Below are 24,805 nucleotides of genomic sequence, written 5' to 3'. Positions count from 1 at the left end.
AGATAGATAGATAGATAGATAGATAGATAGATAGATAGATAGATAGAGAAATGATGACAGGAGGTAAAATTGCACAAGTTCAATATGGTGAAATTTTCAATTCTCAATGATAAAAAGATTTAATGTAATTCTTACTAAAATTTAAGCAAGAATTTCTAAAAATACAGACAATTTTAAAAATTAATATTTATATTTTATTTATGTGTGTGTGTGTGTGTACATGCCTGGGCATGGAGGTCTGAGGACAACATGAAGGAGTTGTCTGTCTCTCTTTCCACCATGTGGGTCTCAGTGACTAGACTTAAGTTTGGTGGCAAGTACCCTTACTTGCTGAGCCATCTTACCTATCTAGATAATTTTATTATAAAGTTAAATAGAGCTGGTGTGGTGGTGCACGCCGGTAATCCTAGCACTGGGGAAGGCAGAGGCAGGTGGATCACTTTGAGTTCGAAGCCAGGCTGGTCTACAAAGTGAATCCAGGACAGCCAAGGCTACACAGAGAAACCTTGTCTAGCAAAAAAACCAAAAAGTTAAATAGGAAAGCTAAGGGATAAGTGAAGGTCAAATAATTTTGGGAAAAAAAAATAGAATGGAAGGAATCAGTAGGTGCAGTTTTAAGACTTAGGACATGACTCCAGCAGTGTAGACAGCACTACTGACACACAGAGAGAAAAACATTTATCAACAAGAGAACAGAGAACCTGGTAGTGGAGAGCCACAAACATGCCCAACTAGTTGTTTTTTTGTTTGTTTGTTTTGTTTTTAAATGTGCAGAAGTAATCATAGAATGAAAGAGCATCTTAAATATTTATAAAACAATGAGATGTGAACAGGTTAAAGAACCTTGATCTAATTCTTATTACTTAAATTAGAATTAACCTAAAACAGATCACAGACTTATTACATGTAAAACTATAAAGTGTGGGAAGGAAGGACAGAAGAGACTCTCCAGGTTGTCAGGTAGCAGGAGCTCCTAGACCTGGTACCGTAGACACAACCCACAAATGCAAAAATGAGGAACTCACTTCCTCCAATTAAAAATCTCTTGCCTTGTTTAAGACAAGAAGAAAAGAATAAAACGACAAGACCACAAGATGAGAGAAAATACCTGTACACCACTTATCTGATAAAAACTAGTATCTGGCCAGACAGTGGTGGTGCACTCAGAGGGCAGAGGCAGGGAGATCTCGGTGAGTTGGAGGCCAGCCTGGTCTACAAAGCGAGTCCAGGAGAGCCAGAGCTATCATACAGAGAAACTGTCTAAGAAGAAAAAAAGAAAAAAAAAAAAGAGGCTAGTAACTGGAAATTATTATGAACTCTAAAACAGAACGATGAAAGTAGAACACAAAAAACACGAAAAAACATGCTAAACGAAGCATACAGAAGTGGTTAGCAGCACATCAGGAAAGTGTTCAGGGAGGTATTATTACACAAGCATCAGAATGGATCCCTAAGAAACAGTGACAATATCAAAGGCAAGATGCATAGAAGGCAGATTATTCATTACTGGCAATGAGTAGCAAAAAATGAATGGTACACCCACTCTGAAAAAATGAGGCAGTTTCTTAAACAAACAAATGTATATTATATAAACGGTGCCTATCCATGTCCTAGAATAACATCGGCAACTAGCCCTGCCCCCATCCAAAAATAAAACCAAAAACGGAATTAACTACCATTGGAACAGACAGCGACCTGGATAGATTTTCATATAATGACAAGTGAAAAAAGCCAACTGCCAAAGGTTCATATGGCATGATACCATTTATAGTACCTCTTTTTTTTTTTTTTTCTTTTCTTTTTTGGTTTTTCGAGACGGGGTTTCTCTCTGTAACAAACCCCTGGCTGTCCTGGACTAACTCAGTAGACCAGGCTGTCCTCGAACTCACAGAGATCTGCCTGCCTCAGCCTCCCAAGTGCTGGGATTACAGGTGTGCATTACCACACCTCGATTTATAGAACCTTTTTAAAATGACAAAGTTATAAAAATGGAGAGAAGATCAATAATGGTTACTGGGAGCTGAAATGTGGTAGGAAGAGGAAACAAATGGTTATGAGATGAGGACACGACTTTTTTAGTCATGGAAATGTCCTGTTTCTTGAATCCGTCAAAGTCACCATCCTGAATATTAAAATAAAAGATTTTACCTGACGTTACTCTGGGAGATACTGGTTACAGGGCACACAGGGTTTCTTTGTACTGCATTTTACAATTGTATCTTAAATCTGTAGCTATCTGAAAACAATTTTTAGACTGCAAATGCAGTCAAGTCTGCGTGCTCGGAGTCTCTGTAATGAAGCCCTGGGTGATAGATACAAGGCGAGTGCAGCAGTGCGATCCAACTCCCCAAACCATGAGGCTCTCTCTCGGCATGAAAGAGCATGCAGTGCCAGTACAGCAGATCTGACTCACCGTTTGCTTCTGGAGACCATCTAACTTGTCCTCAGCACTGTCTTCTTTATCTATGTTGCCTCTAAATAAAAGTAATTATACACCGCTTAGGAGTTACGTTACTACCAGGGTGCTTGTAAGAAAGCCCTCCAAATCTAAAAGAAAGGTTAGTAGATATCTTTCTTTCTCACTGGCACTCAAAATCTCAAGATTATTTTTCTTTTCTTTTCAGAAACCTTAGAGACACTAAGAATGAGAGAAACTACCACCCGAGGGTGTTATCATGTAGGTGGGTAAGGACTTGCACTCAGCTGAGACCTCACATGAGGCTGCAGCCTTGTGACCTACTCAGGGACATTCTGAGGCTGACTGTTCAAAAACACTCATCAAAAAAGTAACTATAGCCCGTCAAGAGCTGTCTGCACACATAGCTGAAAACGAGAACAGACTCTAGTTCAGACCAACAATTGTGCCAAACAAGTGCCCGCCCCTAAGCACAGTGGGTGACTATTCCCACACAGTACTTTCTTATAAGACAACTCTCTACTGCTGGGAAGGAAGAGTTTGTCCTTGTGACTCAGCAGCTGCTTCATGTCTCCCGGGAGCTTAACTACCATTGATGCCTGCTCACGATTCTTCGACACTTAGACTGGGAAGGGCCTACTGCTTTGCTCCTGCCTTGGGTACTTCATTGTAATCACCACAAATACAAAAGCTTTGAGCTACACACAGGGACCAGACACAGGAATTTTTCCTGAATCAGTTAATTTAACTAACACCAGGATGACGAGCCACACTAGGACTTTGTTAACATCTTTTTAAAGATACTTTTATTATCCTGTTCACACGAAATGCTTTAGGGGCAGAGAACATGACAGCTGAAGTGTTCACCAGGGGTTACTGGCAATGTCACACCCATGGCTAGGTCTAACCACAGCTCTGGTGAATTCAAAACACCTCATGCTTAGGAGAGGAGAGATCTGGTCAAAGCCGACAACGTGCATTCAAGAGATAAATGCTACTTTCTAAAAATGTTTCTATCTTAGAAATTGGTATGTTTTAGCTGTTACTTTAGTTTTCCTGAGAACTTACCCATTTGGAGCTTATGCAAACAATAAGTAAGTCAGCCAAAGAAAATGCTTCTACAGGTTTTTATGCACTACCCTTCACTATGCTGACCTGCTACAATCTCAAACAGTGGCTTCTGAGTCTGCCTTGCTTGAGGGTTATATGATCCTTGAATAAAACCAGCAATCAGATGAGGAACTTTATGATTGGGAAGCCTGTGCATGCTGTGCCTGTGTAGTTTTGTTTTGTTTTGTTTTTCTTTGCCAAAGGGAAGAGCTATGAATTCCCCTGAGACCTCTGACCAGAGTGAGATGACTGTGCTTAACAAGCTAGGAGGATAATCAGCCTGGGGAATCCATGAAGGACAGGAACTGGAATTTGGTTCAAAGAACAAGTCTATAGTATAGTAGGTTGAACCCAAAGAAGCAATTTGGAGGACATGGTCACAGCATAAGGCTCAAGTTGAGATATCAGATACTGAGGGAAACTGTGGTGGTTTGGATGAGAATTGTCCCCTATAGGCTCAACTCCAGACACTCGGCTCCCAGTTTGGGGAGCCTATGAAACCTTTAAGAGGTAGAGCCTTGCTGTGGAACAGATAGGCTTTGAGGGTTTACAGTTGGGCCCCACTTCCTGTACCCATGAAATGTTATCAACCAGCTTTCTGATCCTGCTGCCATACGCCTTCCCCTCCATTTTGGATTCATTCTTTGGAATATTAAGACAAAACTTTCTTCTGTCATGCTTTTGGTCATGGTATTTCATCACAGCACCAGGAAAGTAATGAATACATAAAGATTCAGAGTACTGGATTTATGTACAATAGGGCACAAGTTGGTGACATCAGAGTGGGCCTATGTGGCTTCTCACCTTTCAGGAATATCCGAGGTTCCATCTGTAACACCCTGCTCTGCAGAAAGGGACTTCTCATCAGGCATCCCAACTTTCTCCAGGAAGCAGAGCGATGGGTCTGCCCGCATGGCATTGTACCTCTCATAGCCTGAGCAGGAAATGACAAGTGTCAGAAGACAGGTCCGAACCTATCAGACCTAGCCCTGGCCCTGGGCTGAATCTTTGTCTCCCTTATTCAGTAAAAACCAAGACAAAACAAACCTAAAGCAATGTTTACTTAGGATTAATGTGATCCTATGAGACTTCCTAACTGTGGAAGATTCTGGAGCTACTGCATATACTTCTGAGCAGTTTCTTATTTAACACTGCAGCTCTTGCAAACATCATATTTATAAAGAGATGCAGGGGCCAGAGAGCACTCACTGGTTTGATGCTCTGTACAGCAAAGGGAAGCAGGTAAGGTGCTTTTTCAACCTCTTCCTCTTATTCCTCAACTCTGACACCCTTTATGTCCTAAAAGGGCTTATTTTCATATAGTCCAACTCTATCCCATGAGTTAGAAAAGGAAGCTGAACAAAATGATGGATAGAAGTGCTGAATGATGAACTGGACTATAATGACTGTTTACTGGCTAATAGACCCAGCCCAGTACAATAAAATCTAATACACACTTGCCAAGGCTTTGGAATTGTTTAAAGTAAACCAAAGGAGCATTTTGACCCAGAAGACATACTTTAAAGGAAAAAAAAAAAAAAGCATCATGTGTTAGCAGAAGCCAACATTGAGTGTCTTCCTCTATTGTTCTCCTTGACTTTTAAGACATGGTCTCATAGAACCCAGAGCTCACTGGCTGGCTAGGGTAACTTCCCAGAGAGCTCAGGTCATCTTTCTGTCTTTGTATTTTCTTCAAGCCCTAGTGCCACGGCTCCAGGCACATGCCACCATGCCCAGCCTTTACGTGGGTGCTGGGGATCAAAATTTAGGTCCTCGTGCTTGCATTTCAAGAACTTTACCTGATAAGTCCCATAACTGTACTTTAAGGCAGGAAGACATGTGGTACTTTACTGAATTTAACATATGTTTTTTTTGGGTAGAGGTGAGGATGGGATGGTGCAGGTTCTCCTGAAGGTGGTACAGAATATAACGTAATCGTGTAAAACAAGGTTTGTCCAAGTAAAAGATCAAATCTATTGTCATACCAAACTTCCAGTGAGGCCTCACACTCCTGCTGACATGACCTATCTACCACTATAGACTGTGCTCCCCCAGAAACTGTAAGCCTTTCTTCCAAGCTACTTTTTGTCAGGGTATTCTATCAGAGCAACAGAAAAGTGCTTAATACAGCTGGAAAGAGTGCTTGCTGTGAGGGCATGAGGACATGAACTCAGATGTCTAACATCCATGTAAAAAACCAAGCATGACTGTGTGCCTATAACCTCAGTGCTAGGGTAGAGGGGAAATAGGAAGGTCCCTGAAGCTTGCTGATCATCTAGCCTAGATGTAAAATGATGAGCTCCAGGTCTAGTGAGAGAAATTGTCTCAAGATAATAGGTGTAGAGTGACAGAGAAGGCATACGACAACTGCCTCCACAGTCACCAGTACATAAGCTTGTATAGCTGAACTTCCCACACCCATCACCCACTGAATGAGATGGATGCATTCCCACCTTAAGTACAAACAGGCAAGAGAGGAGGATAAAGTATCAAGTTCGTTCTCTGTGACCACAGCTGCTGCTTTGAAGTTTATCAGTAATATATCCAGAGTACTGTTACATGAGTCACACATTCATTTGGTCAAGACTCTCAGGCAGGCAGCTGTAAGACTCAGTTTTCAGAATTGTCACAATTAGACAGTGGGACGGTTGTGAGTTTGCAAGAATATGTACAGCCTAGTCAAGATTGCTTCAGTCAGCTTTCTGGGTAACTGATCTGGAAGGGGTCAATTTCCTAAAAACACACCATGCTTGAACACGCCAATGAGAAGGGACTTGTCAGCCTCAGCATCCCACCAGTCTACTGGGATCTCCATGTAGTCAATGTCAGGCAGAGGGACATCCAGCTCCCTGTGGGAAGAAGAGCATGGGCTCAGTGTTCTTTTTACTCAGACACAACACAGAAGCTACTGAAACAACCACCGCTGATATGAAACCTTACTCCTGGCTGAATGCTTAAGTAACGATAAAGATGACCCAGAAGGCTGCAGCTCAGTATCTCTTATTACTCACAAAGTTATTTAGGACTCCATTTGAGACTCGAGGAGAATCTACCATTAGCTGACTCTGTGCAAAGTAGTTCTGGTGCTAAAGTCTTTGATATACAGGTTATTGGAAAGCAACATTTCCCCCCCAAATGACTAAATTGAAACACAACTGAATCCTTCAAATAATATTATCCAAAATATCTTGCCCCAGTTTATACTGGTGTGATCTCAGGTAGAAAGAGGGTCTTTCAGAAACTAAGTAGTCAAAACTGACTATGCATTGCACTGTTCCTGGAAAAAGGAAGAGCCTAACGCTCAGGGACACATGCCATGACTGGTAAACAAGCCATAATTAGCAAGCCTGTTACCACCAGCCCCTCTGGGTTTTGTCGGTGTTCTGAGGAGCACACGGACTCTTAGCTCACCTTCTTATTCATCTGAGACGTTTTCTCTAAAGGTTTTGGAGCTTGGATGGAGGAACATCTACTTGTATAGATGGTTTCTCTGCCTGGGATGGTTCCTCTGTAGCACTGGATAACTGTCCATTAGGATTTTTACTGTGACTGATATAAGCCTGACTTCATAGTCAGGCCTACCTCCCTGTATGAATTTAGGGTTTCCTAGCCCCAGCTTTCTAAAAACCTACTGGTTTACTTACACAGTGCCATAGGAGGAATAACCTTTTTAAGATGAGTTCATTTATACATTAAGTCCAAACAGGATCAGTGACTGACTAAGAAAAAAAGTAGAGGCATTTCTTCTCTATCTACTTGTTTACTATCTGGTAGCTGCCTTGGGCAGGGTGGAAACATGGGTCTCCTTAAACAACAGGATGGATCTGGCAAGTTTATGAGCAGGCAATTTACATTAATTATTTAACTATGAGAGCTATGGCTTATGTTTTACCTGGCAGGAGTTCCTTCAAATGCTTTATCAGCTGCTTCTCCCAGTATTTCAGCTTTCAGATAGTACAGCATCCGGACTCTCAAAAGTACTCTATGAAAGATGAACACGTTACTACATTACTCTGGAACTTAGATCTGAGAACACATCACCAATTTAAGATAGGGAAGTAAATAAGCATTCCTGAGTAGTATACCAGAATACACCAGAAGAACAAGAGACCAGGTACCAATGCCAGACATGATTAAGATATCTTTTCTCCACCAGTTTCTTACTATAGCACCCTATTAGCCATAAATCAAGGCAGAAATAGTCAACAGCCTCGTTCACCCCCACAATCTTTCCATGTGGCCACAAGGACCACAGAGGTAAAGCTGGCTCCCAAGAGGCTAGTTATGAAAGAGTGAAACTGGCTGAATGGTGGTACTTTCAGGCAGTTTTACGTGAACGCAGTGAGATAACTGTTTAAGGGGCAAGTGCTTATTTTTCATAGCAGTATGTCTCTTCTCTTGAAGTCTTTATTTGCTTTTATTCTGCGGAGGTTATGCCCAAGTTCCACGGCAATATAGCAGTTTGTGTTTCAAACAGGACAATTAAGTATATGTGAGTCAAGTACCAATATGCTATACCATGTTATTTGTTCTAAGGTATACAGCAAAGTAAACAAGCCAATCATGCCCTACAGGCACCTACAACTCCACTGTGAAATGAGACCAGCCACAAAGGGTCAGAACACAGAAGCTGACAGCTGAGGCCCAGGCAAAATACGCAAACATAAGATGGAAGTCTGGGGAGGAGCCATGGAGAACACCATTGCTGAGGAAATTCTTCATACTCAAGCTAAGCAGCAAGGAGGCCTGGAGCACACCTGTAGTTTACTCAAAACCCAGCAAGAGTGCAGGTCAGCCACTCACTATGTACAGTGCCGGTACTTACAGAGGCCCTGGCTTCCAGATAACCTGTGTGGCAATTATTAAGAACAATACCCACCATTTTAAGGAGCAAAAAGGAAGTTATATATTTACATATGCAGGTATTAGAATATCTCTGAAGAAGGAGGCTAACAGTGGCTGTCTCTGGAAAAGGAAATGGGGGAGTTAAAGATGGGAGGAAAAACTATTTTCAACAAAAACTTTTTATGTGCATGTATGTGATGTATTCAAAAGAATGCAACTTCAGAGGCTTCTCAAGTATAATTTCCATTAGATCTGATTAGAAAATGGCACTGTGGCCCGGCTCAGATGCAGAGAGAGGATGTCCTGACTGGTTCTTGAAAGTTGGGTTATAAAAAGCTTCTGGGTAAAGAATGTACTGTAGGAGTGAAGACTGCTAAAGAAGGCAAGGAAGGATGTGAAGAGAGTGTAGGCAGTTTATACCCCAAATCCTCTCTCCAGACCTTATAAGGGGGTGTAAAAGGATATCTCTGTAGGTATCCCACGGACTGTTTGAGCAGAGCTAACTCTGGGAAATGGGAGGAGCCCACTCACTTGTTGCAGTGCTGTTTGAGGTGTTTCTTGTATCCATCATCATGTAAGACCACCTCAGGGTTGCAGGTGGCCAGCCAGTCTGCATTCTTCAGCTCTGGGAGCAAGAGCTGGTTTTTTGTCTTTTTTCCTTTCCTCCCTCTGGGGACTGGGGCAGATAACCCTGAAATGGAGAGATAGTGAGGCATATGGATGAAACAAAAGGGCTTCAACATAGTGTTAAGTCTGGCTGGGTACAGAAACAGCATGGTGGTTCTCAGATAACAGACTTCTCGTCCAGTCCACAGAAAGCAAGGTGGTCAGGAAGATTTAATGAATGCCCTGTGATACTCAAAAGAGGAGTAACCCAGCCCATTCCTTTGGGGCTCTTATGGTCTAGCAGGAAGGAGGAGACTTGAAGAAGCTTTGGTTAAGCACAGAGAAGTAGAACACAAGAAAAGGCATGGCAGAAATGACGAGAACAGAATGGTGAAATGAAAAAGGTGAGCCACAGAGCACAAGGTGTGAGTGCCCAGTTCAAGAAGATTCCTAATGTACCAGGTACGAGAGCAAGACCACATGTAAGAAACAAAAGAGAGTCCCAGGAACAAAACAACACAGGCCACAATGACCCAACTCGAGGAGCTCAGCAGAGCTTTTCACCTCCTTACCCGAGTGGTTCTGCAGGGTCTGAACTTGCCCGTCTTTGGACGGTGTGATTAGTTCCCAAATAAAACTCTTGATCTTTTCATCTCCTTTGTAATGCTTGACACAGTATACCAACAGGGCCCGGCAAATCATTTCCATATCCTTCTCATTCAGGTGCCATTTGAATCGCCCATGAGTCAGGATGTCCTTCCACCGGCCCCAGCTGTGGTGAGAATACAGAAGGTGTTGAAGGAAGAGCCATGGACACATCCTCCACATAGAAAGAATTAAAGAGACAAGACACCCACCCCTCCATCTTCTTAAATGTGTATTAGTTATCCCCAAGTTTCATCCTGAAAGGTCTGTGAGGACTTGGACTACAGTGCCAGATTGTTAAATAGTGATGGTCCAAACTACAGGGGGTAGAGAATATGCTTGGAATTGAATTTGTACAGCTGCATAACCATGCCACAACTATAACATTTGCTACATTGATTCCTTATCACCCATTCCTGGGGAAAAGAGGAAATCAGTACCAGGCAGCAAACTGGTATCCAAGATAGCTTGTGACGTGTGTTTGAGAAGATCACAGTATGTTTACACTATGGCAACACAGCATAGCAATAAGGGGAATTCTGGGTATAAACCATAGCTTTCTTTTGCTCCAGCAGATCTCATCAGCTGGAACCTAGAAGGAGCTACAAGTTCACAGCTCAAATCTTAAACTTAAAAAAAAAAAATAGTAGGGAATTAACAGCACGACCCCTTCCCACTAAGCAGAGCCAGTACCTACCCAAAAATGAGCAGGTTCTTCTCTACCCGGAAGCACTCAGCACGGAGGTAGCGCCTGGCTTTGTCATTGAGGCGCCTGGACCTTGTAGGCCTTTCATCTGAGTCACTGTCTAACTCTGAGAACTCCATAAGCTCGTCCTCCTCAAATGAGTTGTAGTGTTTGGTCTGCTTCCTCACTCGTGGCCGGTCAATCACTAAGCTTTCCTGGAAATGGAGAAGACTGTGGGGAGGAGGCCCCTCTTATGTTTACTCCCTACCACAGTGCGCAAGCACCCTGCTGCTATTCCTCAGGGCACATCTGAGAAAGAACCACCCCATGTCAGCCTGTCAGGGAAAGCTCTCTGCAGTACACCTGCTGTATCTATGACCACAGACAGGACAAGCACAGGGGACTCTCGGGGACTTGCTCAAGCTGTTGTTTCTTAGTCCCCAGTGCTGTCATCACCATCTGTTGTTTCTGCCATCATTTTAGCAAGCAAAGCCCCTAAGTGCCCAAAGCAGCAGTCTGCTCTTGCCAAGAAAGGCTGGAGTGGGGAGCCCAGCTGTTCTGCCCAGCACGCAGACAACAGCCTGAGCTCTGGAGACAGGACAGGTGAGACAATTCCATCTGCTCAGCAACTTTCTGAAGAAATCACACCCTGCTACTTCCATTATCTGTCTCCTTTAGTTCTATCTACTAACCTTTTGCTAAAAGGCAAAATTCCTAATTCAGGAATCTCATTTCAGTGGCTTCCCTGGCCACGCTTGTTTCTTCTCTAGCCCCACTATATTCTGCTCCTTAACCCTTCTTTCTACACTTTGTCCCAAGGCTAGATGAAACTCAACACTTCTCCATGCAGTCTAGACAGTGAATTTCTAGCATCACTCTGCCTCAGTGACCTTGTTTTCTTCTGTGGAATGCTCCTGCTGCTTTTTACTGCCTATGGGGTAGGAGATTGCCTGCTCCCTCTCCCACTGCCCTGCCCCCACAGTGGCTCCTTGTTTAGGACTCTTTATGGCATTTCAAGCAGAGCTCAGAATTTTCTTAAAGGAAGAGAAACATTTCTAGTTGGATTAAAAAAACAAAACAAAACAAAAAACGCCAAGTTATACAACCATCAATAGTTATGTTAACTATAACAGAACAGTGATGCGGGTTCTACTCAATGACTGAGCTAGATTGTAAGTAGGAACTGTCTCCAGGTTTGTGGACCACAGAGCTCAACCTACACTTGAGAAAACAGGAAGAAGGACTATGTACTCATCTACTCATCTTCAAGTGAGGAGATGGGGTCAGAAACAGGAAGGAGAACTAGCATTTTACAGGTATCTCATAGCTGGCAGGTATCAGTACCAGCCATACTCAATGTGACCACGACTCTGTTGCTGGGGCTTCAGCATTTCCTTCCCACTTGTCTGGGTAAGCTCAAAAGTGTGGCATAAAGCACAGTCTGATTTTATCCTGGCGCCACAGTCTCTCCCATGTACAAAATGGAAAAAAGAGGTAAAGACAGGAAGTACTTTATTTCATTCTTTCTTTTGATTGCTAAGAGATGAGGTTGCTTTTAGAGAAGTATTGAACCTAAGATGGACCTAATTACAAGTCCTACCTCTACCTGCATTTATCCATTCTTGGGTGGCCAGCAGACTGTGTATCCCGTTAGCCACTGCAAAGTTCTAACCATTAATACCCACCAAAGGCTGTCTGTGCCAGCCATGTTTAAGAGTGTTACACTAGCATTTCATTTAAGAATTGAGACTCAGGAGTAAATAGTGACCGGAGTCATGTAGGCATGGTTCCATGCAATTCCAAGTGTTCAGGGGGACAAGATATGCTGTACCTTTTCATTATTTGCTTCGGTGTCTAATTCAGCTATTTTAGCCCATTTCTGCCAAAAATTAGGATCATCCAAGGAAATATCTGTTCTGTTTCCTGAAGCCACAAAACTAGCCTGTGAAGGAGACAAAACAAATACCTTATTTCAAATGCACCAGAAACACAGCTTATCCATGTCAAAACTAAAAACCCTAATAGCACTTCCAAAATCTCAAATCTTAAAACCATTCATTTTCCCCTCCTTTTAAAGACTGAGTAAGGAAATCAAAATTTCAATCTACAGGCTCAATTTCTTGAGGGTCTCTGTATATAAGGCTGGCTTTGGATGATGACCATAAACAAACAGCAACAAAACCCAAGGGAGGGCCATGGCTAAGTAGAGGCTCAGGAGGTAAAGTGGTTGCTCTGCAAATGTGGAGACTGGAGTCTGCACCTGCAAGTAAAAGCTTGGCAGAAGTGGCAGTCACCTATTATTCCAGCACTTTGGAGGCAGACATAGGGAAAGGTGGCAGGATTAATTATCTGTAATCACGGGTTTAGGGAGACCCTATCTCAATATCAATAAAGCGGAGAATGATCAAAGTAGACACCCAATGTCATGGGTGCACACACACACATTTTGGACATGCATGCATGTCACACATGTTATAAACCTAAGTCTGGATTGGTATGAGGTACTGAATGAGATGCAGGTGACCTATACTTGCCCTACTATGCAGAAAATGTTCTTCTGAATAAATCTTGACATGAGATAAAAGACTGATCACAAAGGTCGCAAAAGCTCCCATGGAAATTAGCAGAACCTGCAGCCAGAGCAACCTAAGGGTAATCTGCAGAGTTCAGATGACCCAGTGACCTGAACAAGAAAGGAAGGTGGTCCTAAGTCAAGGAGCTGGGAATCTTTTAAAAAACCCACATCCTGTGAAATGAAAATACTGCCTGCATTTAAGGAATGGAATGTACAGTCGAAGTTCACTCACTGTTCAAAGAAATCTTTACAAAAGCATCAAAATGTCCACTCAAGGGTTCTAGAGCAGTTCTTACAAAGAGTAGACAAAACAAAGTACAAACTAGTGTCTCTCTGCTGTGGCCACTAGCTCCTCTTCACTACAGTCTGTGCCTCCCTCTACATTGTCAAGAGACTGCACTTGGAGGAACAGAAGTCTCATTAATGAGCTAAAATGAAAAAAACAAAACAAAACAAAACAAAAACAAACAAACAAACAAAAAAAAACGTGCCTCCTTCCTTTCCGGCGGGAGAAGGTCACGTACCTTGGCAAAAGTTGATCCCTTCCCCTCTGACTGGATGGTGATGGTGTGGGTTCTCCTCTGTAGAATCTGATCTATGTCTTCTTCACAGAACTTGGAGCCTTCATCTTCCTCATCCATTAATGCTCCATAGGCACCTTTCCGAAGCAAGTCCTCCACTTCCATTTTTGAGAGCTGCTGTACCTGAGCAGGTTGCCAGAATGGAAAATGCACAGGATAAAACCAGCTTCAAATGTGGCCCTCATGACTGAGGATATAGCTGCCCTATCAACTGTATACATCAAAGACAAGCCAGAAACCACAGCTCAGATGAAGGGGGCCTGGCTACTTTGCAGGGCAGTCAGGCAGGCAATTTTCTATAGGGAGCTCTGGAGCAAAGCTAACACATGAGCCAAAGGCTTCACATTCTTCAGGACACTGGTTATCATAAAATGTCATAAGCTATTAAAACTATGCACCATCGGAGATGATATACTTGACATCTTATTTTAATATTTTAGTTTGAGTTTGTATCTTTAAAGTCTCCAGATGTATATGAGCTGAAAAAAATGATTTATTCATTATTAAATAAATACATTTGTACTGGAAATGATGTCACCCCTTAACTAAAAAAAAAAAAAAAAAAAAAAAAAAAGAAGAGCCTATGCCAAGTGTGATCTTTCAAACACTTGTTGAAAACAGGAAATGGAGTTCAAAACACCCTTTCCTGGTTCTAATTAACAATCTGGTTCTCTTTATTTCATCACAAGAGAGAATTTCATGGCTTCCAAGGATGGACAATTTGGAGTATGATGGTTAGTGACACATTGCTAAGATTACAGAACATCTGCACTAAGGTTTTAGCTCCATTTCTGATGTTCTAAGGCCAGAAGTGAAGGAAATGCTGTTCTTAACTTTATAGCAATTTAAGAACCATAGCAGTAATTCTTAACCCTCTCCAATTCAGACCAAAAATCTTGTCTTTTGTTTTGTTTTGTTTTGACTGTGTTTTAATATACCCTGTTTGACTTTGAAAATTTACTGGGTAGCAGAGACTGGCTTTGATCTTCTGATCCTCCTGCCTCCACTTCCCAAATGCTGGGATTATAAGCATGTGTTACCATGGCCAGCTAGAAATTAACTGTCATACTTCAAGCTAATTTGTTCATTTATTATTGATTGGCCATCACATACTGAATACTTTTAATATACTGTGCACTGTTAGAGGTCATAGGGACACAGACGACACTGATTCCATTACATTATCAAAAAGGTCAAATTCAGGCTAAAGAGATGGCTTGTGGTTAAGAGCACTTGCTGTTCCTGCAGAAGCTTGGCTCTTAGTACTCACATGACCGCTTACAACTATTTGTAACTCCAATTTCATGGGACACCTTTTCTTGGACTCTAGAGACACCAAGGCACACACATGGTACACATACATACATGTAGGCAAGTGCTCATACACATAAAATAAAAATAAGTAAATCCTAACTTTAAAAACAGCAGCTCAAAGTCCGGGGTGTGCAATGAGGTAGGATGACAAATAGGTTATACAAATGTTAGGCCTTTGGCGTGTGCGTGTGTATGTGTGTATACATATATGTTAAAGCTACCAGTTCTGATATGTGGGATTAACCTTCATTTAAATGTTACTGCATGTTTAGCAACTCTAGCACACAGTAGCTCCCAGACAGCCTTTTCCCATTTAGAAAATGCAGGTGCTCCCTCCAGATTATATTCTGCTATCGGGGTTACCTAACCATGCTGTAAAGGACTGACTCAGAATGTGAAAGAGAACCCAGAAACAGTTTTCAGAAGGAAAAAAAAAAAAACCAAAAAAACCAAAAAACCCTGACAAGCGCTCCTTTTGAGATGGCCTCACTATTTATCCCGAACTGGTCTGGAGCGCAGAGAGCCATGTGCATATGCTCCTCGGTGTTCCAGCACACGAACAGTGTACTCACTCCATTGGTGCTGCCCTTTCTGTTGATGTCCTGAAGAATAGCCTTGTCCAGGCCCAGTTTCAGGCTGGCCTTGTCAAACATTTCCCGCTCATAGGAGTTTCGAGTGATTAGGCGATAAACCTTCACGGCTTTGCTCTGGCCTATGCGGTGACACCGGGCCTGGGCCTGGGAAGAAGGGGACACACATTTTGTCACCATGTGTGCTCACATTCACACACACACACAACGACAGGGGCTCTTGCGGGGTGAGGGGTCAGCTTTCAAAGTTGGTGCCATCTGTCATGTTTGGAGTCACTCATTTCTTTACCAGCAGGTTCACTGACTACTCCGTGGTGAGGCAAAGAAATGGGAAGGACACAGATATCCTCCCCTCCTGGCTCATGGTCTGTGTGCAGGCATCTTAGGAGGTGAGATTCATTCTCAGGATACTTTTCTACCTCTGGGAAATGCCTCAGAGGCAGCAGGACTGCTTTTCTTCTATTTTCACACTTCAGTACAAGAAATGTCAAATATAGACAAAAACAGGAAAAAAAAAACAAACCCATAACAACCCTTAAAGATGACCCTGTTTCCTTTCTAAAACTCTCCATAATGGATGGTCAGGCAGCAAATCTTAAGACAAGTGCTTCTCATCCTTAAATATTTTAACATGGACTTCTAAAGGTAAAACACACCACCTTGCCACTGCTATACATAAAAGCATTTATATTCTTTCCAACAGCAGCACTGAGGACTGAGTCCTAACACACATGAAGTAAGTATTCTGCCTCCAAGGTTAAGTGCCACCACAAACGAAATAATTCCCGCTATCAGCCAGTCTGCCAACCTTCTCCCTCAGCTGTTAATGCAATGTGCTGGTCCCTCTGTTTTCCCATCTTGCTTACTGTATCTGTTTTGTGTCCCTGAGTGGGTGCTTTTGCCCCTCGTTTTTCTTCTAAAGTAGAGCTATAGCTTGTAACCTGTCTAGGTTAAGATCTGATTTTTGGCTAGGTCTATTACAGATGGGCTTTCAAGTTTCATTAACAGGACACATGTTTATTTGCAATTGAAGGCCACTGTGTATATCCATTTGTTTATTAGGGGTTATGACTGTCTTCATTAATATTTTTGGTTATCCTAATATCCCATTATTAAAGAAAATTTATTAAAATTATTAAAAGAAAACATTGGATTCTTTTTCTTCATTCCAAAACATCTCTAAAGTGACTAATAAGATTTTTATTCTTAGCTCTTTAAAGAACACAATAAAGCCATATACTTCAATATAGTTGTTACACCTTACTGTACTCAGTCATTATTGTTACTGCTATTCAAATATGGCTGTGGGAGCTTCTTTAGCCTGAACTCTTTCAACAGGATCCAGTAGACTATGTAGAGACTCTGTAATGTTAGAATGGAGGTATCGTTAGGAATCAATGGTTAGGGGCTCATGACACAAACAGCTGTGTGTTTATGCCTATATATTTTATCAAAGACCAACAGTCTTCAACAGTTACCTTGCTTTTATCATGTTCTACAGTTCTTTTTGGTATTTCTTGTATAAAACTAAATTCACCTATTTAAAAAGGATTCCTGTTGGGTTTTATTTTTTCCTTCAAGAAATGCCCACTCCTTGCAAGCAAGTGGAGAAGAGTGTCCCTAACACTGACCATGAGGGATAGCCATACCATAGATGTGAAGCTTGAAGGTATCCATCCTGCAGACCTTTCTTGCTTTGATAGAGGTGAACATGAACAGTGAGAATGTGCCTTGCTTTCAAGTGAGTGAAGAGAGTGGCAGAAGAAAATGACAGCCTCAGATTCCTGCTTCTTACAGTCTTACTGCAATCCCAGCATCCAGAACAGAATATCAAGCAGTAGGACCCATAGTAAACATGCCAGGCTCTTTGAATGTAGGGGGAAGAAAGGAAAGGGGTGAGTCTTAAATAGATATTAAGTCTGCCTGTTGGGAAATCACCCTGGTTAGAATCAGATGCTTCCCCTATCTCTCTGACTGAAAATGACACCAGGATATTTTCTCAGTGCCCAAATGGCATGAAAACAGAAGCCTGCCAAGCACAAAGACCAATTGCATGTTGTGATGGCTAATCTTGGTTGTCAACTTGATTATATTTAGAATCAACTAAAGAAAACCAAGCTGCTAGGCATGCTGTAAGTGTTTTCTTAGTGGGATCATTTGAGGCAGAAGACCCACCCTATATAGCCTATATCTGGGCTATACCTTCCGGTGGCAGCCCACATAAAAGACATGGAAGAAGGGGGCTTTTCCTCATGTCTGCTGGCAAGTTCATTTCCTCTGTGATTATGGCCAACATCAAACTGAACTTCTGAGAACCAGCAGCTGTCTAGGAATACTTCCTGACTCCAGGGTCAGGCTGGGATGGCAGAGACACCTGCACTGTGGACTCAACAACCACCAGATCTCAGCCTTTCTGATCTCCTTTTAATACTGACTCTATTTATTCTGTTCCTTTAGTGAACCCTGACTAATATGCATGTCTGTCTGTCTATTACAGTCTCAGGAAAGCAACACTATTACAACTCACAGAGAGCACTAACTACTAAAAACCACATTTTTTTAAATGAGAATTTTTTTTTTCCAGTGGTGTGTGTTTGTGTTTGTGTGTGTGTGTGTGTGTATGTGTGTGCATGGTCACACATGTTAAGTGAAGGTGCAATGTAGAAGCCAGAGTGTCTCCCTCAATCTCATTTCACTGTACTTCCTGAGACATAGTTTCTCAGTGAACACAGAGCTGGCCAATTTGGCTAGACTGTCTGTCAAATGGGCTCCAGGGATCCTCTTGCAAGTACTGAATCATAAAAAGCCTTTTCATGTGGTTCTGGGTGGCAGAACTCAGGTGCTCATGACTGCATGGGAAGCCATCTTCCACCTGAGGCCTCCCCGGCCTTTTACTTCCTCTAATCACTTACAGCTATATATGCCACTAAGTATGTACACTATAAGTACATTGCTTTTGGATATACATGACAGTAGGCTTGTTGCTTACAGTATAGGATGTTGGCAATTCTGAAGTCATCAACCAAGTAAGTAAACATTCTGGGAATGACAGTTCTGCTACTTCTTGGAGAAGAAAATTACAAACAGGAAAGAGATAAAAATTAAAACACACTCTATAGTATTAGAAAGAATAGAAAGAACCAAGCTGTTAATGGTGAGCAGTGTGTATATGTACATCCAAATATATATAGCTACAGAATGATATAGGATGCATCTGCTCACATTTGCATATGTATTTCTACACTGAAATAAACAAACGAATACTATATATATACACATATTTATGTTTTGTTTCTCTAAGTGTATACTCTAGATATGTATACTTAGAAAGCCTAGAAGCAGTGCCATGCTGGTGGCATTCAACGTATCTGCCAACTCTTAGATCCTGGCTTCCAAATACTATACTCCACAGCCAAGGCATATTAGGGAAGTGACTAACAGTATGTAGAGCTAAAGTTGTGTGTGTGATATACACACACACGACATAAATCCAACAAAGCAGTTTGCTCCATGTAAAGAAAATAACACTTGAGCCAGGCGCAGTCGCACATGGCTATAATTCCAGCTACTACAAGTTCAAGGCCAACCTAGGCAACTTAGTAAGGTCCTTTCTCAAAATAAGAATTAAAAAGGGCTGGTATTATAGTCAGCAGTAAACACATACTTAGCATGCAAGGGTAATATAACACACATACATACACACACACCCCTGTAATTGTTACACCATCCGAACATCAAAATAAAGACACTAATGAATTACAGCCCACTGAATTAGAGAGCCACGAGTGCACACTGACATAAATAAACAAGAGAAAAAGGAGGAGTATGCCAACTAACAAACATGCATCAAGCCATGGTGTCAGAATATCAGCACTCTGGTAAGCATCTAGTGACACCTGGTGCAGGTGAAGATAACTAACAGCACTAGAACTACAAGTGAAACTTCAGCAAGGAACAGTCATAGTCCTGGGGCATTTCTCTAAAATTACAAAATTCAAAGGGAAAAGTAGCTACTTCTGAGTAGGGAAACTGATCAAAGTGAACATGACCAGACAAATGAAGAGCATGTTTCTGTGATTCTGACATCTTAGAAGGATGCCATCAGCTCAGTAGGGGTACCAAATCTGAACTTGTTACTAACAAGCAGAAAATCTGATCAGAAGCAGTCTGCAGGACAGCCAGTTATCACTCAGCAAAATCTTCGAAGAAAAAAAAAATTTGAGGAGACAACCCAGATTAAAGGAGGCTAAATAGTAAATGTAATATTCAATCCGGATAGCTACAAAGAGCAGGAATATGGACTAGATGACTGAAGAATAATGCTCTTATTCCTGATTCTGAGAATTACACTACGGTTATATAAGAGAAGGCCTTTGTATGTACAGAATAGAGACCTAAGTGTTTAGGATAAAGGATTTCCTGCCCTTACAGGCTTTGCAGGTGAGGCGCTATGTCTACGTTCAGTGTTCTAATCTATGATGTCTGAATGATTAGTAGCCTAACATTCCCTGAACAAAAGAGTGCCTAAAATGACCACTAGTCTGGCACCAGGCAGGCCTGGAGGCGCTCCTAGAATGGGAAGCAAACTGGAGATTAGAAGAACCCTGACTGGGACCTCAGGCCTTGGGCAGGAGTGAACCTGAGACAGGGGACCCTTGAAAGGGGCTACTCAGGCAGGCCAGGCAAGGTGCTTGCCTGAGAGTACCACCAGTCAGGCACCTTGCAGGCCTGGGAGGGGGCCAGATCTTGTGCAAGATGTCCCCTGCTCAGTGCCATAATGCACAAGTGGGGCCTAACAATTCTAAGACCATTTCGGAGACCCTGAGTGCCACTAAGAGAAACAAGTAACTGGTGAAGAAATGAAAGAGAAAGACAAACAGAAGGATATGGGCACAATAAACTGGACACTTGAGAGTAGTGAGGAACAGTCTGATGTGATGCCAACTGGGACCATGGTGGGGTCCTGTGCTGCCACTGCGAGCCACATCTGGATAGGTGGCCCCACAGCAGCAGGGTTCTGTTACCACCAAAGGTCAAGTGGACATCCCTGGTTTGGACTGCTACCCCGGGGAAATGTTAATGTCTGAGGGCTGTACAGAACTGGCCTTACCCCTCACCTGGTTATCATGGGAGAGCTGGCCCTGGGGACATGACAGCAGGAGAACTAACCCTGCTTCTAACCAGCTGCAGTACTTGGGAGAGCAGGTCCTGCACCTCACCTGGGTAGCATAGTACAGCTGATTCTGAACTGGGGTGTGTGTGAGGCTGAGGCCGTGAGTGTGGGAGAGCAGGCCCTGCCTCGTCTCTTGGTATTAGCAAGAATAAGATCCCCTCCCTTCCCTTTTGCCCGTAATACTGGCAGTGCACAAAAGGGGTCATGAGAGTGGGAGAACTGGCCTTGCACCTCACCTGGTAGTACAGTAGAGCTGACCCTGATGACAGAGGGCATAGATGAACCCCCCTGAAGGGCATAAACATAGGAGAGCTGGCTCTGCAACTTGTCTGCCCTGAAACTGCACAGGCAAGGGAAAGATGGCTTCCCCTACCCTTGCCCCTTGCAGAAGGGAGAGCTGGCCCTGGTTGAGGGGGTTTCTGGTGAGCTGGGCCCAGGGGTATGAGAACAGAAGAGCAAGTGGAATGACCACTTCAGATACCTCTATGGGTCATATCCGGGGCTTTAGGTTGGCTCACCCCAACATTTACCCCATCATTGAACTACTGGAGTACATGAAGGGACCAGTCCTACAGATCCAAAACTACAGCATCTCCATGACACGGGGCAATGACAGGATAGCCAGGAAGAGTCCAAGTGAGATGTAGAGAAGCAGAAGCCAGAGGCTTGGCAGAAAGCAAGAGGTTCCTTGCCTTCAGCAAGACTTGCTTCCTCAGAAGAAACCAAGTTTTCATTTATCCACTTCCTTCTAAGCTGTTGTTTCCACCACTGCCATTTCTTAAGCTTAAAGGGAACCTATACAATGCCTGCTGCTGCTGAAGTACTGGAGCCCCTCCCCCTTGTCTCTGAACACAGAATACTTCTCTGCCACTAGCAGGCTCATCAGGGCACTTGGTAAGCTTAGCCAAGACAGAAGGATATGAATGTGCAGGAATCATTGAGCCTAATTCTGGCTATAAGTCTAGCTCTAGTATCTAAGTGCCTTCATACTTTCTGAAGCTAATACTCACTTATGTCTATTTTGAACTAATGCCAAATGTAGGCATGAGAGCAGGATATGATTTACTGGGCAAATCAGAATCCAGCCAGGTAAAGGAAATAACAGGTGATATTCAATAACAATGTCTTTGGAAGACCTAAATTAAAAAATATCTCTAGCCAGGCAAGGCTGCATAGCACTTGAAAGGCTAAGGAATATCTGAGTTCTGTGCCAGTCTAGGTTATGTAGTAAGACTATTATCTCACAAAACTAAGCCAAAGCCAAATCCAAAACCAAAACCAAGACCAAAAATCAAACCAACCTAAGCATTTCTCCCTCTCCAGGAAACAATCAGAGGGTGGAATGGATGCAGAGTGACAATGAAAAGCCTTAAAAGGAGTCAGGTCTATTTTCTGATGTTCAGCTGATTTTCCAGGGAATGTAGCTATGTTCTCCAGCCACAGAGGCTGTTGTGTCCACAGGCCACGTTGAAAATGTGTTTAGCCCTATAGAAAATGATGAGAAGTGGGTCCTAGCAGAAAAGGATTAGGTTGGGTTAGAAATGTCCTTGAGGGGATTATTGGGACCAGCTATTGACTGTTTTCTAGCTACTACCATGAGTTGAACAGGCTCCACAAGCCTGATACCATGATGTGCTGCCCTGCTGCAGGTCTGAAGGCATCAGGGCTAACTGACCAGGGCTGTGACCTCTGAAACCAGTCACAACAAACTCTTTGAGGCAACCATCTTGTTTTTGTTTCAGTAGCAAAGCTCTCCAGCTCAGACTCAGGAGCAGAGTCCACTCTTCCTACAATCATGGTTGCTTTACTTCCAAGATCCGACAGGATCCACTAGAAATAAGTCAAATAGTTTGTCTCTGCAATGAAAGTTTCCTGTTGTGTCCTGACTAGAAACAACTTTGGATTGCCATACTGCTTGAGACCATAATGAACTCATATTTTCTTTCAAATGAACTGAGTTCTCTGGAACTCGGCTAAAATTTCACCACAATAGAGGTTAAAGCCAGATTCCAAATCCATGCTTTGATGTTTATATCAGGCAGTACAGGTCATATGTGCTTTAACCCATTTCTAGAAAATTGTTTATGACTAAATCTATTTTCCAAAGGCAGAAGAGTTGTAGATGATTCCCTTATTAAAAACATTAGCAGGTGTAGATAAATATACGTAAACAAAATGTTCTGAACAAGAAGAGTACTCGGGAAAGCTCTACTAGTTCTTTCTTTCTTTTTCATTAGTGTTAGGATCTCATTTTACCCATCTTCACAGTTGACTTAGCTGCAGTCTTGGCAATCATAGGGTGGTCTGAAGGTCTGAGTCTCCAGATTCTCCCTTACTTTGTATTTAAGTACCTGTGTGCAAGGGGAAATGTTAGGAAAGGAAGTATATTTGTGCATACTAAGAGCGCACTATTCTCAAGGTAGACTCCAGTCCATCAAGCGGGCAGAAACCTCGTTTCATCTCTGTAGATTTAGAACTTGAACTGTCCCTCTATGTACCATATTGTCTTTACAATTCACCAATCACTTCCTAATAATTATCAATCCAATTCCTTGTCTTTAAACTACCCTATACGTTTTTACCTTGTTAAAAAGAGAAAAAAAAATCTCACCAAATTATGAAAGCTTAATAATAACCAATAAAACAGAAACAGGTGGATCAGAAATGGAGAACCTAATCTGGAAGACCAAGAGCCAAAAAATTAAAATTCTAACCTGGCCTAGACTGTCATTACCACTGACTTCCTCACTTGATGCATTTTTGGGATGGTCTGCATGCATGCTGCCACTCAGGACCATCTGTGGTGCTGTTTACTTGGTCTCTTTGTCTAGACTGTTGGAGGAAGTTCACAAACTGACAGCACACTGAAAACGTCCACACTATCGAACTTCAGCATGGACACGACTATTTATCTTTTGCCAATTCTCCAGCAGTGCATATTAAAACCAGACACTCCAGAGTGTCTCTTCTCGTCATAGACTGAATTCTGGACAGCTCATCACACTTCCTTTGGTTGCTACAGGTGAGTCAATCATCCTTGATGACTTCACCTTGACATTAGGTTTGGCATTCCCGCTTTTTGCTTTTGTTGGTATTTTAGCTATTCAATTGTCAATGTTTAAAATCCATTAAGACAGGTATGGTGATTTCAAAATTTTTGACTCTGGCCTTATGTTTCCAATTTTCCTTCTGGACATTCCTGTAGAAACGTCCAAACCGGCCACTCATTTTTGGTTTCTAATACTACTGTTCTGCTTGACATTTTGCCCTACAATCAATTTAGGTTTGGGTATGCACTGCAAAGGAACCCAGAACTTCATAGATGCCAAGGACTGAAGAAGCAATCTGTTTAGGGCTGGTGAATCATTGGCAAAGTGTCTGATGCTAAATATTTTGTAGTTTTTGAGGTTTCTGTTGCCAACTTATTTATACAACCACTCTGGCATGAAGTTGAGCAAAGATAATATACATGGGAATGGGAAGTATTCAAATAAAACTATTAAATAAGCAGGTGGCAGCCACAAAGGTAATGCTTTCGTAGTCTCTTGTTTAGTTTTAAATCCTTGATGTTTTTAGCTGCTGGGAATTGAACCCAGGGCTTTGCATATGCTTGGCAAGTGCTCTCCCACTGACCCAAAACCCTAACTCCAAATCAGGCTCTTAATAGACAGACCAGCCTTCGACTTTCAACTTCAATGCTGAGCATATGTTACTTATTCAAATCTGTGTATTTACGAAATTTAGCAACCCATATTTGAGTCTAATATTCTTCACAAGGACAAAGAACTGACAGCGGATTATTTATAACCACCAGTTTTCTTTGAAGCCAGATATTGACACAGTGCCACACAACTTATATCCTGATAATTTTATCATGGTATTTCTCTTGAGTTTTAGCCAACTTAATATTTAAAACAGTGGCTTTCAACTAGTAAGTTGTTTTCATCAGACAAAGGACTAGAGACTCATTAAATGAAAAGGACAAAGGAGAATGAGGCTGAGGAAGTGAGAAGGTAGGAGAGAAGCCCTACTCCTCAGTTTAACACCTTCTTCCCCTCATCCCTTTCCTTGCAGCATCCCCTAGGGTCTGTCTGAAGTTAAATGAAACAGTAGCTTCCAAACCTTCTTGATCGTTATCCTATTAGATTTTGAGCCGTTTACACACCCTTGCCACCCTAGAAACTGATAATCTTAGGATTAGCAAATACTCCAAGATTCAGTACATATTAGGATGAAGTTAATTGTTAATAATAATGGATAAGTCT

The 24,805-nt window shown here is 42.3% G+C and overlaps 1 protein-coding gene and 1 pseudogene across 1 annotated transcript in view; one reads left to right on the top strand and one right to left on the bottom strand.

Annotated features, from left to right (window-relative positions):
* Chd6 (chromodomain helicase DNA binding protein 6) overlaps positions 1-24,805 on the bottom strand; it is a 167,990-nt gene that overhangs the window by 30,031 nt on the left and 113,154 nt on the right. The window contains exons 18-27 of the mRNA XM_055602182.1: positions 15,350-15,514; positions 13,407-13,586; positions 12,139-12,249; positions 10,320-10,522; positions 9,550-9,749; positions 8,903-9,062; positions 7,419-7,508; positions 6,272-6,375; positions 4,331-4,460; positions 2,414-2,474 (exon numbers count right to left, since the gene is read on the bottom strand). Of these exons, the coding sequence (XP_055458157.1) occupies positions 2,414-2,474; positions 4,331-4,460; positions 6,272-6,375; positions 7,419-7,508; positions 8,903-9,062; positions 9,550-9,749; positions 10,320-10,522; positions 12,139-12,249; positions 13,407-13,586; positions 15,350-15,514 (1,404 nt within the window). The remainder of the gene's footprint in view (positions 1-2,413; positions 2,475-4,330; positions 4,461-6,271; positions 6,376-7,418; positions 7,509-8,902; positions 9,063-9,549; positions 9,750-10,319; positions 10,523-12,138; positions 12,250-13,406; positions 13,587-15,349; positions 15,515-24,805) is intronic.
* Positions 19,786-19,873, top strand: LOC129672824 (small nucleolar RNA SNORA17; annotated as a pseudogene).

Source organism: Psammomys obesus, unplaced genomic scaffold (genome assembly GCF_907164565.1).
Source record: "Psammomys obesus unplaced genomic scaffold, mPsaObe1.curated_primary_1811, whole genome shotgun sequence".
NCBI classification, from domain to species: domain Eukaryota; kingdom Metazoa; phylum Chordata; class Mammalia; order Rodentia; family Muridae; genus Psammomys; species Psammomys obesus.
Note: the sequence above shows the minus strand (reverse complement) of the source record. Positions and strands in the feature narration are given on the sequence as shown.